This window comes from Salmo salar, chromosome ssa06, assembly GCF_905237065.1.
Source record: "Salmo salar chromosome ssa06, Ssal_v3.1, whole genome shotgun sequence".
Lineage (NCBI taxonomy): Eukaryota > Metazoa > Chordata > Actinopteri > Salmoniformes > Salmonidae > Salmo > Salmo salar.
The window spans coordinates 25,724,777-25,741,483 of NC_059447.1; the positions used below are offsets into that span (position 1 = coordinate 25,724,777).

Here is a 16,707-nt window from a genome sequence, read left to right on the forward strand (position 1 = left end):
CATGACTGTATTTGTTAATGACAGAGACATGGTTGTTGAATTCGTTCATTTTCAGTCCTTTGGTCTTCACCAAGAGAGTTCCTAGGCGAATATTATCATTATTATTGAACTATTACATATATCATAAGGCCTTATTAAGTGGCCTGAAACTCTTAGTTTACAGGCCACATCAGTCATGCAAGTAGTTTGCAAAATTCCACAAACTTTCCCCAAAAAGTTTCCAGTAATCCTGGGAAATTTACCAGAATTTTGCAACCTTAACTGTAAATCACATTATGCTGGCTTGCAAAGTGATATGTAATTCCTATTGGAATTTAGCCAGCGTTAAAGTATCCAACAGTTGAACTGTGTATTCACCCGCAACCTGCATTCATAATGACTGCCAGGGTTAAGAACAGTGGGAGGAAACGACCTAAGCCATTTAAACTGGAACTACCATTTCAGTAACAAGTGCAAAAATGAAATGATTGGATTAGAAACAATTATATTTATATTTGTGTAGCTTAACAGTTAATCAATCAATCACTCAATGTACAGACAAAAACACAGATATTAAAAACTATTCCAAAAAATCTAACTGCAGTAGAGCATGCTGGGGAAGATGTTAATTTGTTATCATATTTTTAAAACATTTAGTTGGTGTGACTTCTCATTTACTTTTGAGTCAGTAGCACATAAACATGATAAGTAATAATTACTTTTTATTGACTTAGAGTACAACTTATTAGAATTATTTGAGTTAAACATGCCTAGAGGTTTACAGTGCAGGATTCCTGGAAAACCAGGGAATTTATTTTGCAACCCTCGTCTGTTATAAGTGCACACTTGCTTTCCTGACATAATACTGTGTAATAATGTGGCTGTTTGTGTTTTTAGATGCTGAATCTGTTCGTGGCTGTCATCATGGACAACTTTGAGTACCTGACCAGAGACTCCTCCATCCTCGGCCCACATCATCTAGACGAGTATGTCAGGATATGGGCTGAATATGACCAAGCAGCTTGGTGAGTGACACACACGAACACATCACATAGAAACACACACGCACACACACACACACACACACACACACACACACACACACACACACACACACACACACACACACACACACACACACACACACACACACACACACACACACACACACACACACACACACACACACACACACACACACACACACGCACACACACACGCACAAACATATACTGTATAAATGTTCAAATATACACACACATCTTACACATGTGACGCATCACATCAGCACCTCATGATAAACACTCATATACTGAACACTTATAATCTGGGAGATTTAAAAACACACAAACACACATACACACACAATGCCAATGGTTTCTTGTTGTTTTAATGTGTTTACTTTTTCAGAGGTAGACATCACCTCTCATGTCTGTGTATCTCTGAACGTTATCGCCTCGTGGACTGTGTACAGTAGCGTTGTATAACTTACTGGTGTAACCTAAACACTTCTAAGGTGTCCTCAGCCTCTAGATCAAACCTGGCACTAGATCTCATTAGCCTGTGGTAAAACTGATCTAAGTCCAGTCTTTGGGAACAGCAGATGAAAAGAGTGGGAGTCTGGGAGCTGTACAGTAACCATGAAGTACATTACTCCATAGTTATAAAGGATAAGAGTCATAAAGGATATAAAGGCCAAGTCTCCTGTAGTTGAACTGATCCCAAATCAGTCTAAAGAACCCACACAAGACACCAGCTGTAGGGGGGATCATGGATCTGAGCAGTAACCTTCTCAGTGATCCAGTTACCCCTCCCTCCCTGTGCCCCCTCCCTCTCTGTGTGTGGTTCAGACCCCCACCCCACCTCCACCCCTCTGGAATCTGCATACTGCCAAAACTTACTGTGGCAACAAACCTCCCCTTTACTGTACTGTATATTCAACCCCCGTGGAACCTGAAACACGCTAAGTTTCCTAGTATCTGTATTCCAGTGCCTGTTATCCTTCTGCTGTCCTGTAGTCTGCAATGTAGAGGGAGAGAACAAGGGAGAGGAGGAGTGAGAGGGAGTGGATTGAGGGAAGGAGGTAGAGACACAGTAGTGGGGGAAGGGAAATGGAGAGAGAAAATGAGAGCAACTGAGATGGGTAGGAATAGACAAAGTTATCACAATTAAAAGGTTTTGGTAACATGGCGAATTGAGATAAAGGCAGGCATGGAAGAAAACAAGGAGGATTTTCTGGAGAGAAGCAAGGGATGGAGGGAGGGAAGGAGGGAGGGGGGAACAGACAATCTATGGGGAGATGGGCCTCTGTATGACAAGTGGCTATTACACATTAGGCCATTTAGCATTCACATGCATTTCTAGTTAATGAGCTATTCCTTAATTATACTCCACACACAACCAATTACTGGCACACACCACTGCTGGCAGAGAGGGGGAAGGGAATGAACGAGGGGAATGAGAGAGAGACGGGGATGGGTTCTATTAGGAAGAGGAATTGAGAGAGAGACATGGGGATGGGTTCTATTAGGAAGAGGAATTGAGAGAGAGACATGGGGATGGGTATTATTAGGAAGAGGAATTGAGAGAGAGACATAGGGATGGGTTCTACTAGGAAGAGGAATTGAGAGAGAGACATAGGGGTGGGTTCTACTAGGAAGAGGAATTGAGAGAGAGACATAGGGATGGGTTCTATTAGGAAGAGGAATTGAGAGAGAGACGGGGGATGGGTAGTATTAGGAAGAGGAATTGAGAGACAAACATAGGGATGGGTTCCACTAGGAAGAGGAATTGAGAGAGAGACGGGGGATGGGTAGTATTAGGAAGAGGGGTTGAGAGAGAGACATGGGGATGGGTAGTATTAGGAAGAGGGGTTGAGAGAGAGACATGGGGATGGGTAGTATTAGGAAGAGGAATTGAGAGAGACGGGGGATGGGTAGTATTAGGAAGAGGAATTGAGAGAGAGACATGGGGATGGGTTCTATTAGGAAGAGGAATTGAGAGAGAGACGGGGGATGGGTAGTATTAGGAAGAGGAATTGAGAGAGAGACGGGGGATGGGTAGTATTAGGAAGAGGAATTGAGAGAGAGACGGGGGATGGGTATTATTAGGAAGAGGAATTGAGAGAGAGACGGGGGATGGGTTCTACCAGGAAGAGGAATTGAGAGAGATGGGGGATGGGTTCTATTAGGAAGAGGAATTGAGAGAGAGATGGGGGATGGGTTCTATTAGGAAGAGGAATTGAGAGAGATGGGGGATGGGTTCTACCAGGAAGAGGAATTGAGAGAGATGGGGGATGGGTTCTATTAGGAAGAGGAATTGAGAGAGACGGGGGATGTGTTCTACCAGGAAGAGGAATTGAGAGAGATGGGGGATGGGTTCTATTAGGAAGAGGAATTGAGAGAGACGGGGGATGTGTTGTATTAGGAAAACAGGAACGATAATAGACAGCAAGTGGTTAAACAGAGCAGGGATAGGCTGAGAGAATGATAGGAACAGGTAAAGACCAGTTTCATTGCAGAAGAAAAGCACTACAGCTCAAACGGGTGACGTGCAACAAAAATGTGTGTGTGTGTGTGTGTGTGTGTGTGTGTGTGTGTGTGTGTGTGTGTGTGTGTGTGTGTGTAGTATGTGTGTGTACACCGTACAGTAATTTTACTGTTATGATATCTTGTTTCTTGTCAATCTTGTGCTCTTCTTTCTTCCCATTGTTCTCTCTTGTCGTATCTGTCCTCTACGTTTGTTCTAACTCCTCCTGTTCTTTTTGCAGCGGTCGCATTCATTATAAGGATATGTACAGTTTATTGCGAGTTATCGACCCGCCTCTTGGCTTAGGAAAGAAATGCCCCCATAGAGTGGCCTGCAAGGTTTGACTTCCACTAAAAATCCTCAACCACACCTGCTACAGCATCCAAGAATGGAATGAGTGTCGCTTATCTGATCTGATTGGATTTCATTTTTGTTATACTTTCTCTCTTCTTCTTTATTTTGACCATTTCTACTTGCATTCTGATCTGAAACGAGAATGTGTAGGACAATGCAGACACCCAGACGAGCATGACGTTGTGCACCACTGAAATGAAAAATAAAAAATAAACTTTTAAGAGTTTGATTATGAAGAAAAAAAAAAGAATTATGATTGTTCTCCTTTGGTCATTTTTCTTTCTGTTGTTTTGCTTGCTGTTGAGTCACGGCTAGGCGCGGTGCTAGACACACTGTGGGATCTGTAGCATTGCATTGTTCTTGGGGGGGGAGGACAGAAACTGCATTGACACCCCACCCTCATCATGGTATAGCCCAGTCCCAGCAGTGGAGCTCAGTGCTTGACTCTGAAGTCCGCTGCTCCTCCATGCAATCCTCTCCCACTTGCATAGAACTATATTTTACTTCTACTAAAAGTCTCCAACTCTACTCAACTCCGCTCCTCCTCCTCCCTATACCCCCCTCTTATCTTCTACAAGATATACACCCCCGCCCGCTCAGACCAGTTGTACCCCCCCTCACCCCGCCGACTCAGTCCAGTTCTAGACAGCCTCACTGCGTCTCTCTCTCGCTCTCAAACCAGCCAAATAACTTTTTTTTCTTCTTTTTTCTCGTCTCTACTCTTTGCTTTGATCTCTCTTTTGCTCTCATTCTCTATCTCTCTTTCTATCTGTGTCCCCCTCTCTTTTCTCTCTTCCCTCACTCTCTCTTTCTCCCCCTCTCTCTCTTTCTCCCTCGCTCTCTCTTGCTCTCTCTCTCTCCCTCCCTCTTCTCCTTCTCTCTCTACCCTTCTCCCACCCCTACTCTCTTCTCTTATTCTCTCTGCTCTCTCTCTGGTTGGCTGTGGTTGGCTGTGGCTGTTCTGGCTGTGGCTGTGGGGGGCGGTGGCTGTGCTGCGCTGACATGCAGTGGCAGGATCAGTTGCAGGGATATGTATGACATGCTCAGGCATATGAGCCCTCCGCTAGGCCTGGGGAACAGGTGCCCGGCACGGGTGGCCTACAAGGTCAGGACCCCCTAGAACCAGGGGGCTTAGTGCCTCTTCCTCCGCTTTACTGTGTATCCGTAGTGTTGGTGTCTTCTTCTTCTCTATACATTTTGTTTCTGATATTTTGCTTTATCTCCATTTTCTTCTTCGCTTTCGTTATTCGATGGAGGGGAGCGCTGATGTCATTGTGGGGAATGGGGAGGAGGGATGGATGGTAGGGGTTTGGGGGTGAGGGGCGGGGGGTTAGGGTCAAGGGACAAAGGTCAGACAGGTTTATCCACAGGAAGGGGTGAATGGAGGGAACTTCTCAGCTCTTTTGCACCGTGTATACTGACGGAAACACACACACACCTCTACACACACGTATTATCAAACACATACACCCACACGTTGTTTTTGCCAGTCAAAGCTTTACAAGAATCTGAACAGAGTGCATAGTGGAATAGAATACACCAAATCAGCTGTGGTAACTATAGCAGCTTTGGCTAAAGTAAACGTCAAGGGGTCTCGAACTTCGATATTGACTCTATACAGGTGTGTACATTAGAGTGACCTCTTTAATGTATACCAGTGGAAAAATATTAAAGATTAAAGACTTATACAAAAATGTATATAAATGTTTGGCCAAGCTGGCAAAATAGTGTATGCACACAGCTACACACACACGCACAGGCAAAAACACATACATACACACACACCAGTATGCGTGTGCAGCCGGGCTTGGAAGGTCCGTAAGACTTCTGTCCTCTTAGTCGCTCCGTCCTGTGGATGGCGCTACTGCAAACACACGCACACGCACACACACATACGCGCACACGCACACACACACACACACACACACACACACACACACACACACACACATGCACACGCACATACGCGCACACACGCACACACACACACACACACACACACACACATAGAGGAACAGGTCTCTGTCTTTAGTTGTACAGTAGTCCAACATATACAAATCAGGATGTATTTTCTGGGTAGAGGACAGAGAGCTGAAAGGTCCCCTTAGGTGGATTATAGTTTGTTGTCTATCTAGTTGGTTGTGTAGTATGCTAACCAGTTAACTGTTATCATTGCCACAGAATAACATCTAGCCTCTTTTTTTGTAGTAGAATCTCTCCTGTAGCAAAATCTGCAAGTGAATCTTTTCCACCCGTCCCCGTTCTTCTGTCAATGCAGTTCTACTCTGTTTCCAGTCCCCCTCCTCTTCACATGCTGTCTCCTCCCCTCCTCCTAACCCGCCACTCGCATGCCTGCCCCTTCACCCCCACCACCACACGGGCACTACCATTACCTCTCTCACACACTGTCATACACAGACACACACACACACACACACCGACACACACTCATGCCCGTTAAATACCCTTACATACCTGTGAAATCCTCATACACTCATATACCCAACTAATTTGGTTGTCACCAAACCTGGTCCTGGAGAACTAACAGTTCTCTGATTCAACTAATCAAGGTTTTGCTAATTTGCTGACCAACAGAATCAAGTGTGCTAACATTGGACTAGGACAAAAACCTGCCCTGCATACCATCTCTCTCAGACCAGGGATGGTAGTGACCACTGCTCTAATTTAACCTCATACCCCCTATTATACCCTTATTATACCCTTACCACACATTATGACACAATTATGATACCCTTATGACACACACGTGTCCCTTCGTAGGCAGATCGCTGTGAGCCTCAGGGGCAGCCAGCCGAACAGCCTGTAGGCACAGGAGATCTCTCTACCGCCAGAACTTACTGTCCCCCAAACCCTCCTTATCCTCCCAGCTGCTCTCCCTACCTGCATCTCTGTTAATCTTTACCTCTACCTCGATCTCTAGCATCCCTCTCTCCGCGTCTCTCTCTCTTTCTATTCTTCACTTTGCCATTCCTCTATCTTTCTATTTCTCCCTATATTTCTCCCTGCCTCTCTCTCTCTCCATCTCTCTCTCTCTGCAAATCTGCATCTCTCTGCCTTTCTGTCCTCTGTTCATTCATTCCTATCAGCTCAGCTCATCACTCCTCTCCCTGCCTCACCTCTCTGCTTTATCCTCTCTTTTCTCTCCTTCCTTCTTCTCCTTCCTGCGTTTTGTCCCTCAGTCCTAACAGCCTCCCTCCGGAAGTGTCCCCTGTAATATAACCCCTCTTTCAGACTTTGACCTCTAACCTTCCATCCCCCACCACCTCCATCTACTGTGTCTGGGGGTAACCATAGCAACAGTCCAGTCTTTGAAAATACCTCTCTCCCCTTTCCCTGTGTAAACTGTCATCTGTAGGTGATCTTAGTTTGACATTAAAAACCCACAGACCCCCCTTCTTGCCCTTCACCTGTCCCCTATCCCCCACCCACCATCACTACCTACCTGCCCAATGAGAGAGATAAAAACCCTCACACTTAACCTTCACCTCTGAACCACAGAATAATGGCCACTGTATGTGTAGTGTTAAATTCTCACCCCCACTCTTCTCTGTTCTGTAGAGACAGACAGACAGTATTCTTCAGGCAGGATGCTGTGTTAGACTCGACCAGCTTGTGTGGCGGAAGATCTTTCTTTTATTCTATCACTTTCAACCTCTTTTTCTTATCACTCGCTGTTTACCTCTCTGACGTCTTTTTTCTCTCTCATCCTCCAACCTCTTCTCATCCTCCAACCACTCCCTTCTTTTGCTTTGACAACGGTCTCTAAAACGTCACTCACAACCCACCCCCCCTCTCTCTTTTCAATAATTTTCTGATAACGAGATGTATTTTTCCCCACCCCCTAACACTTATTGTACAGTCTTCCTCAGGCCTAAGGCAGCCTTTCCTAGAACCTCAGCCCATCTTACCTTTTAAAAAATGGCTGCCGCGGCGGCCATCTTGACTTTCTTAGATTACTTTGATCGTCTGAATTCTGTTCTCACGCTCACCTATTAACCCTGTCAGGCCCTGCACCCATTATTCACTGAGAGATCAGAGGATTTGAATAGAGCTTTACAGCTCTATTGTCTCTGTGTGACAACAACAGCCCTTCATCTAATATCTCCTATAGATGTAGCACATGTAGTTTCAATGATGTCATATCCTCCTGCCAGTAACCACTACTAAACCCACAGATAAACATTCTATTATTAAACTACACAGAGGATGCTTTCTGTGTACGGCTGTGCCGCTGCTTGTCCTGTGAAGCATTATGTGTGTGCACCGCATGTTGCATGAGGGGGGGGGGGGCAGGGGGGGGTATGTGTCACAGGGTTTTGGGGTAGGGGAGCGGAGTGGTTGGCATGGTCTTGCTGCATGTCTGGGATGTCGCCGTGACAACGGTTACCGCGAGCCTGTCTCACACACACTAACGTCACGTTGTCTGTGTGTGTTGTCTGTGCGTGTGTATGTGTTGGCTCGTGTCCATTTCTCTTATATTGACAAGACCAGAAGGTGGATAAAGGATAAATGAAAACGATGACGTTTCCCTCCCCCTGTCCCTCAGTTTTGGTTTATCGCTTTATGGCCTGGTCTCTGTTGAACTCTGTGAATCTCCTATCCACTACGGGGAGCTCTGTTAGTGGCAGCCAGCTGTCTGCTCTTACTGATCTAGAATCAGATTAATATCCCATAATCCTGAACTAAACCATTCAAGGGGAAAACGCACAAAGCTGACATTGGATCAGAGTCTAACTTCATTCTACACCTGCTATCAGAGAAGGCGTAAATAATGCTGTGACACTACTGAACCTGTGAGGTCCTCCTAAGTAACACAACAAGGACTGTTATTCATATCTGTGTACAGACATGAACAAGGTAACACCCACAAGAGGAACCAACCAACTCATAGTAATCAGTAGTGGTAGTGTAATGTTAACCTTTTTATACCTTTGGCTCTCACAGGCTGTAAATAAATCATGGTATCATTTGCCACCGCCATGAAAGGATCAAATAACTGAAGTATCAATGTTTACATCTTTTTGGTACTGACAGTACCTAATAACAACTCAGCTGCCGAACAGCTGCCATAACTGGTGTAGCAGTGCCAATGACACATTGTATAGTTGACAGACGTACAGATAGACAGACAGACTCATAGAGCCTGCTACAAAAAATGACAGAGCTCCCCGCCACCAACCCCCTTTCCCTGTCTCCTCACCTGGAGGTTCAGAACACACCTACACCACCACTTCCTGGGGGACACACCCTTTTTACTCACCCACCTTCCCCCGATTGGCTCTTTCCAACAGAGGCTGCTGCGGATGGACCTCCCGGTCGCCGACGACAACTCAGTCCACTTCAACTCCACCCTGATGGCCCTGATCCGCACGGCGCTGGACATCAAGATCGCCAAGGGTACGGAAGGTTTGGAACCCCTCTTTCCTGCTTGCCCTTTTCACCATCTCTTCCCCCTGTTTCTTGTCTTCCCTAGAACAGAGCAGGGCAGTCTGCTACTGTAAGGTGGTTGTGTATCGTGTGTACCCTGCTGTCCCTGAGACCTACATCGGTCCCTCTGCTTCTCCCACGGTGTCCTAAGTACAGCTCTTTTTCTATAGAGTTTGTATAGTTCTTATTAACCAATAGAATTGAATGTGTACTACCAGCCATACTGTCAGTGTAATAGGGTTTCTAATAGGCTACAGCTCTTTTTTTGTAGACTTTGTAGAGTTCTTATGTGAATTAACAATCATAGTTTCAATGTAATTGAGTCTCACTTTATTTGGTTGGCCCAATCAAAGTGAAGATGGCCAGACATACTATTTAATCCCCATGTCTCTGTGTTACATGGCTCATCCACACTATACATTTAAACTTGGAGTCAAGGCTCACCTCTATTAACAAACACATTCTCTTGTGTCTGTGTGCTTGTGTGTGTTTTCATGTCTGTGCGTCAATTCTTACACATCTATGGCTCTGCTGTGTATTTGTATCGATGTGAATGTGTGTGTTTATGTGTGTGTTGCTATTATATGTGTGTGTATACACTGGTGCATGTGTGTGTGTGTGCCTGCTTGTGTGCGTGTGCCTGCTTGTGTGCGTGTGTGCGTGTGTGTGTGTGTGCGTGTGTGTGTGTGTGTGTGTGTGTGTGTGTGTGTGTGTGTGTGTGTGTGTGTGTGTGCGTGCGTGCGTGCGTGCGTGCGTGCGTGCGTGCGTGCGTGCGTGTGTGTGTGTGTGTGTGTGTGTGTGTGTGTGTGTGTGTGTGTGTCATTGCGTGTGTGTAGGAGGTGTGGACAAACACCAGATGGATGCAGAGCTGAGGAAAGAGATGATGGCGATTTGGCCCAATCTCTCCCAGAAGACCCTGGACCTCTTAGTCACGCCACATAAGTGTAAGTTGCAGTGTGTTTGGACCGCGACGCAATGCCAGTGTCTGTCTACTTCTTCATGCCACCCGAGGACAGCTTCTCTCAACCAGTCTCCTTCACTGCTGCACCCTCTGATACAGCAGGCACAGCCCCCTACACACACACACACACACACACACACACACACACACACACACACAATCACACACACACACTTATTATGTACACATACACACATACCAACACCAACACACACACACAGGATCCCATGATTCTCACCAGTCCAATCCTCGAAGACGACACACCTAATTTTAGACCTTCATCTCCAGCCTCCATCCACCTCCACCAGCCCTAGCCCCATTTCCCTACAGCAGGCCATGTACCCCATCCACCTCCACCAGCCCTAGTCCCATTTCCCTACAGCAGGCCATGTACCCCATCCACCTCCACCAGCCCTAGCCCCATTTACCTACAGCAGGCCATGTACCCCATCCACCTCCACCAGCCCTAGCCCCATTTACCTACAGCAGGCCATGTACCCCATCCACCTCCACCATCCCTAGCCCCATTTCCCTACAGCAGGCCATGTACCCCATCCACCTCCACCATCCCTAGCCCCATTTCCCTACAGCAGGCCATGTACCCCATCCACCTCCACCATCCCTAGCCCCATTTCCCTACAGCAGGCCATGTACCCCATCCACCACCCCCCAGCCCCAGTCCCCACACACCCATATAGACCTCTTTTCTTGCACCCATATCACACCTCCACCCAACCTAACAACTGTACACAGCAGGCCTCATCCTAAAGTCCCAATGCAATACTTCCAACAGCCCATTCCACTGATTCCAGGCCTGTTCTGTAGACCCAACATCACACCTCCACCGGATCCAATACCAGCAGGCTGTCTGCCCAGATCTGTGCCTGAGATCAGGGGGTGCCTCTCTATAGACCAACTCTCTATAGTAGTCTTTTCACTCCAGGGGTTTAGTTCATACAGTGCTACTGTAGGTCAGAACATTCCAGGGGTTTAGTTCATACAGTGCTACTGTAGGTCAGAACACTCCAGGGGTTTAGTTCATACAGTGCTACTGTAGGTCAGAACACTGGCTGCTATGCATGTCGGAGAAATACATACAAGACTAGAAGGAATGCACAAGTGCCAAAGCACTAGTTGCTATGTAGATATTAGATGTATATTATATGAAAGGAAACATGATTTACAGTATAGGTAAAGGCATCTGGGTCAGGTGCGTTATAGCTACTCACCAGATTGCTAATTGTACCAAATTTTACCAGAATGCACAGGCTTCCTTGCCCTGCTAATAACGTTCAAACCAAGTTGAAATAAAATGTGTGGTAATTTAGCATGCTGGTGAGCGGAGTACAGAAATGGCCAATAGCATAATGTTGTGAACACACTTTTTTGAACTGGACGTTAGGCCCTTTTATTGTGAAGATGTGATCTGCTGTTGAAACCTGGAAATGACTCTTTCAAAGACTGTTATCGCACTTTTTTATATTCTGAAGCTCTGTTTTGTTTAACTGTTTGGAGATAACAAAGTACAAGGTCCAAATTGAACTAAGTACAAGATGTCCACCTTCTATTGAGAAGTAAAGGGGGAACCATCGGTCCTACATCAGAATGCCAAAACAGCATCAAAACAGCCCCAGTAGTTCTGTTGGTACTGTCCAGTCCTCTGCCAGGTCCCCCATCTACACAATGAAGTGGTCTTGAGTCTTGTCTTCTGATTGAAGACCACCAGTCAGTAGAAATACAGATATGGCTAGAAAAGATGTAAAGAAAGAAAGACAACAGTTAAACAGAGAAAATGTGACACATGATCATTTTTTAGTCTGAGTCTGTTTGTGAAAAGACTATCAGCTCTGTGTTCGTGTATATGTGTGTATTTGTCTGTGTGAGTGTGTGTCTCTCTCTCTGTGTGCGTGCCTCGTCCCCTCTACTCCCATCCCTCTCGCTCAGGGTCCCATATGTAGTGGTCTAATCGTGCAGGGTAACTTGTCCCTCTCTCAGCAGCAACAGACCTGACGGTGGGGAAGATCTACGCTGCCATGATGATTATGGAGTACTACAGGCAGAGCAAGGCCAAGCGCTCTCAGGCGCGTCTAGAGGCGGAGCAGGTACAACTACTGTCCCTAGGAACCATCCCCAAACCTTCAGACAACGCAGACTGACTGAGGGCAGAGTCAGACTGACTAGAAATACTGCTGTGCTGTTAGTACAGGGGTCAAAGCGGAGCTGTGACAACCCATAACCACACCCATCCACAGTCTTACTATAGCATTTACTTACTACGTTATTGTAAGGTCACTTGTTATCATTGACCTCACCTGGCTAATGGTTAGAGGTCAAAGGTTAGAGGACCACTGCCATTGGGTTTACCCACTCTAGTCTTGTCTCTCAGTGTTCTTCCATCCTCCCTTCCTTCCTATCTATCTCTGCAGTTAGTCGGTATAAAACTCTGTGAGGCCCTCTGGTGGACAAAGTATGTCACTGGTCCATGTTATATTACTGTAAATTCCAGACTATAAGCCGCAACTTTTTTCCCAGATTTGAACCTCGCGGCTTAAACAATGACGCGGCTAATATATGGATTTTTCCCGCTTTCAATTTTTTTTTTCCAAAAAAACACATTCTGTGACGTGCTCAGTTTTTTGACGGCATGAAGCTTTCATTAGACCAATGTAATTGCCGAACGGGTTAACGTCAAACAACTTTTTTGTTTACTGTTTAGATTAAATCGAGCGCTCTCAAACTTCCCATCATTCTGATTACAGTAGTCATTTTGTCACCCTCATCATGGCAAAGACATGCATATGAAATGCATATGATGCAGCTTCCAAGTTGAAGGCGATTGATCTGGCTGTTAGAAAAGGAAATAGAGCTGCTGCACGGGAGCTTGGTCTTAATGAGTCGTTGATAAGACGTTGGAAACAGCAGCGTGAGGAATTGACTCAGTGCAAAAAGACAACTAAAGCTTACTGCTAATTTTTTATTTTTTGTTACAAGCCGTGTTTCGTTAAAGCCTATTTATTTTTGTTACAAGCCGTGTTTCGTTAAAGCCTATTTATTTTTGTTACAAGCCGTGTTTCGTTAAAGCCTGTGTAAAGTTCATTTGTTTCAATGTACCGGTAGGCACCTGCGGCTTATAGACATGTTCAAAATAAAAAAAATATTTATGTTCAAAATAATATATTTTTTTAAATTCAGTGGGTGCGGCTTATATTCAGGTGCGCTTAATAGTCCGGAAATTACGATACATTTTTATATGATATTATATTATTGCTAGAGCATCTATACAGAAAACCAGCAGATTATATTTCAAGCACAATTATATAATTCTGAATCACGATTATTTCTAAAGAAGAGGCACTTTTCTTGCTATAGAGAACCCTCTCGATCATCTTTGGATTGGTTTGGGCTGGGTGTCTTTGTCACAGCTCTGGATGGCGAAGACTGTACGACGTTAATGTACATTCCTCACCTAAGCCTGTTTCTCTTTATCCTCCCTTTCCCTGGCTGTGAATCCACTGCTAGTGATGATGATGATGATGATGATGATGATGATGATGCTAGTCTTCCCAAGCCTTTAGCCACATCCTGGCCTTGGACTGTTGCCCTACACCCTGGACTGTAGCATTGCACTGTAGCCCCCTATTCCCTGTTGACAGAGAGAATGCATATACAACCAATACAGTGGATCTTGTAGTCACATGTGAAGCCACTGACGATAAAACGTTAAAATTGTAGCAGTATTTGTAACACAGTTACAGAAACAATTTAAGTGTAAAGTAAAAGATGACGTTTTCAATTACAGAGATTGTTTTATTTGTTTTATTTGTATTTCTCACGCACACACATGCACGGTTTCCTATTTTACAGACAGAGTCCTACTCCTCCTCTCCTCCTACTCCTCCTCTCTCATTGCACTCTAAGCATGCCACTTTCCCTGCTCTGCTATGGCCACCTGCCACCACTCTACACACAACTCTCAGCCATATCAATTCCTCATGACTTCATTGCTGCCATCTGGCATTCCTTCCTTGTAGGATAGCACAAGGAAGAGGTTGGTCTTGAAGGGATAGTCACTAAATTCAACGTTTAAACAATGATCTTAACTCTTTTTCTCTGACACATGAGGTGAAGGGCGTGAGAGAGGCAGGATATTGAAAGATCTAGGAGTTAGTTGAGAGAGTCTGGCTCTGTCTGAGCTTTAAAAACTGACCTCAAACCTGCCTTAGCCATGTGTATAGATTTGTATACGTACATGCTTTTTGAAGAGTTGGTTGGATGGGACCTACAGTATGAGTCAGGGGATAGTTTGATTGGACAAGTCACAGGAACTCCTCAGGAACATGATGGAGCTATCATGGAGATACCATCTAAACAACTGTAGAAACCACCCTCTATCACCTGTCGAACTACAATGGAAGACTCATAAGACAAGCTGAGAAGACTCAAGAGTTGGTCACCCAATACTTAGAGTCAAGTCATTGAACTTTTGACCGTGACCATGTCTTCATGGTCTTCATTCACAACCACAACCATACCACAACCATACCACCCAGCTGGTCCTTGTGCTTTTACTCTAATGCTCCCAAGGTGTACTTACCCATGATCACAAACATGTACAGAGCACAAACACTCACGAACTGGAGTTTCTTGAGCAATGAATGTTATCAAACATTGATGATGTCACTGACACATCCTCATCTAATCGTCACCCATCCTGCTCTCCAGCCAATGTCTGCTCTCCCACCCTTTACCCCTACACATCCTCTCCCCTCTCCCCTGTACCCCTCTCTACACCTCCTCTTACTGAGCTGCCCCTCACTCTCCTCCCCCTTGCGCCTTCACCTCTCTTCCCCTCCTTCCCTCCCCCACCCCTGCTGCTACTTGCTTACAGAAGGACAGGAGCAGAGGAGTGGACTTCCCTCCCCCTTGCACCATCTCAGACAGTATTATTACCATAGTGTTTGGTAAGGAGAGACATAGTGTAGGGTAGCGTCTATCCCAGTGATGAGAGTTTCTTCCCTGCATGATTCCAGGTAGAGCTTGCTGCCGTAGATAAGCATGTGGTTTGTCATGATGTGAGACTAGGGGTGGGACCTGGAGAATGGGAATACCCTTGCTTCGAACGGTTCAGGTTCGGACAATAACTGTTCCAAGTGTTTAGAAATGACAATTGGACAAATATTGTTTGGAAAAATATTTGTGTGCTATTTCCTTGTGTGACCTGGAACCTTTGTGATCCATCCACTTTAAACTTGACCCTCCATGGCTCGTGAAATCCTTAAACCAAAACAGCTACTTACCATTGATAATCCATTCCAGCTAGCAAGTATATACTGGCCCAGGAGTGGCCCACTGCCGGCATGGTTTACGGCCCACAGCAGGAAACCAAATGCGGCCCAACAACATTTTGCCCAGATATCTTACGGACATAAAAGTAGCAGTTGGTCAGTTTTAAGTGGATGTGTAATAACTGAATGACACTGTATGTGGTTATTTGAACACACTTACTCCCACCATGCATTTCACCTACACTAAGAAAAACAGGTGCTATCTAGAACCTAAAAGAGTTCTTAAGCTGTCCCCATAGGAGAACCATTTGATGAACCCTTTTTGGTTCCAGATATAACCCTTTTGGTTCCATGTAGAACCCCTTTGGGTTCTATGTAGACCCCTTCTACAAAGACCCCTTCTACTCCTAGTCCTCGTCTTCCTCTCTCTTTTTCATCCTTCCTCTATCCCTCCTTGTGTCCCCTTTCTCTCTCGATATTCGCTCACATGGACTTCTACCTCTATTCTTTCCTTTTCTCATCCTCTCCTGTCTTCCTTTCTCTATCATCATTTTTATATTATTTCCTGACTATTCTCCCTCCTCTCCTTATGTGTCAACGTCTGTTTTCAACAGAAACTTGGAATGTTCTCTTCCTGATGGATCTGTCCATTGGTTTTGCACTGATGTTCTGCCTTGTTCAACTTTTCCTTATTCCCTCCCTGGTCTTGCTGTTCTACTGCTCTGATGGATTGTTTGACTGGCTCAAACTGCACCCACCAACTCTAATTTCCTGGTTGCCGATAGTGATCATTTGGCTGCTTGAGGTCAAATGGGGGTCAAATGTCAAGGTTGAAATCCAATCAGGTCAAGAGGTAAACACTGTCCATCCTGTCGAATGGGTTGTGTATTGAATGGCACCCTTTTCATGTTATAGTGCACTTCTTTTGAATCAAAGCCTAGGTGAAAATCAGAAATAGTGTGTCATTTGAGATGTGTTCCTATGAGCAACATGCAAATTGTCTGATAAGATAAAAAATACTGTAGACAAAGACCTTAATTAATGCCAGACAAATCCAGACCTCTTTGTAGCATCCAACGGAACACTTCCTAATCCATAGCTAGGTACTGTATACTGTAGGTCATATACAGTGGCTAAGGCTCTGGTTAATGC

General features: G+C 45.2%; 1 protein-coding gene across 1 annotated transcript in view; it reads left to right on the forward strand.

Moving 5' to 3' along the window:
- The window catches only part of LOC106606804 (voltage-dependent P/Q-type calcium channel subunit alpha-1A), a 131,242-nt gene that overhangs the window by 92,502 nt on the left and 22,033 nt on the right, over positions 1-16,707 (forward strand). Inside the window, 5 exon segments of the mRNA XM_045721286.1 lie at positions 877-1,004; positions 4,870-4,966; positions 9,174-9,279; positions 10,146-10,253; positions 12,269-12,372. Coding sequence (XP_045577242.1) covers positions 877-1,004; positions 4,870-4,966; positions 9,174-9,279; positions 10,146-10,253; positions 12,269-12,372 — 543 coding nt within the window.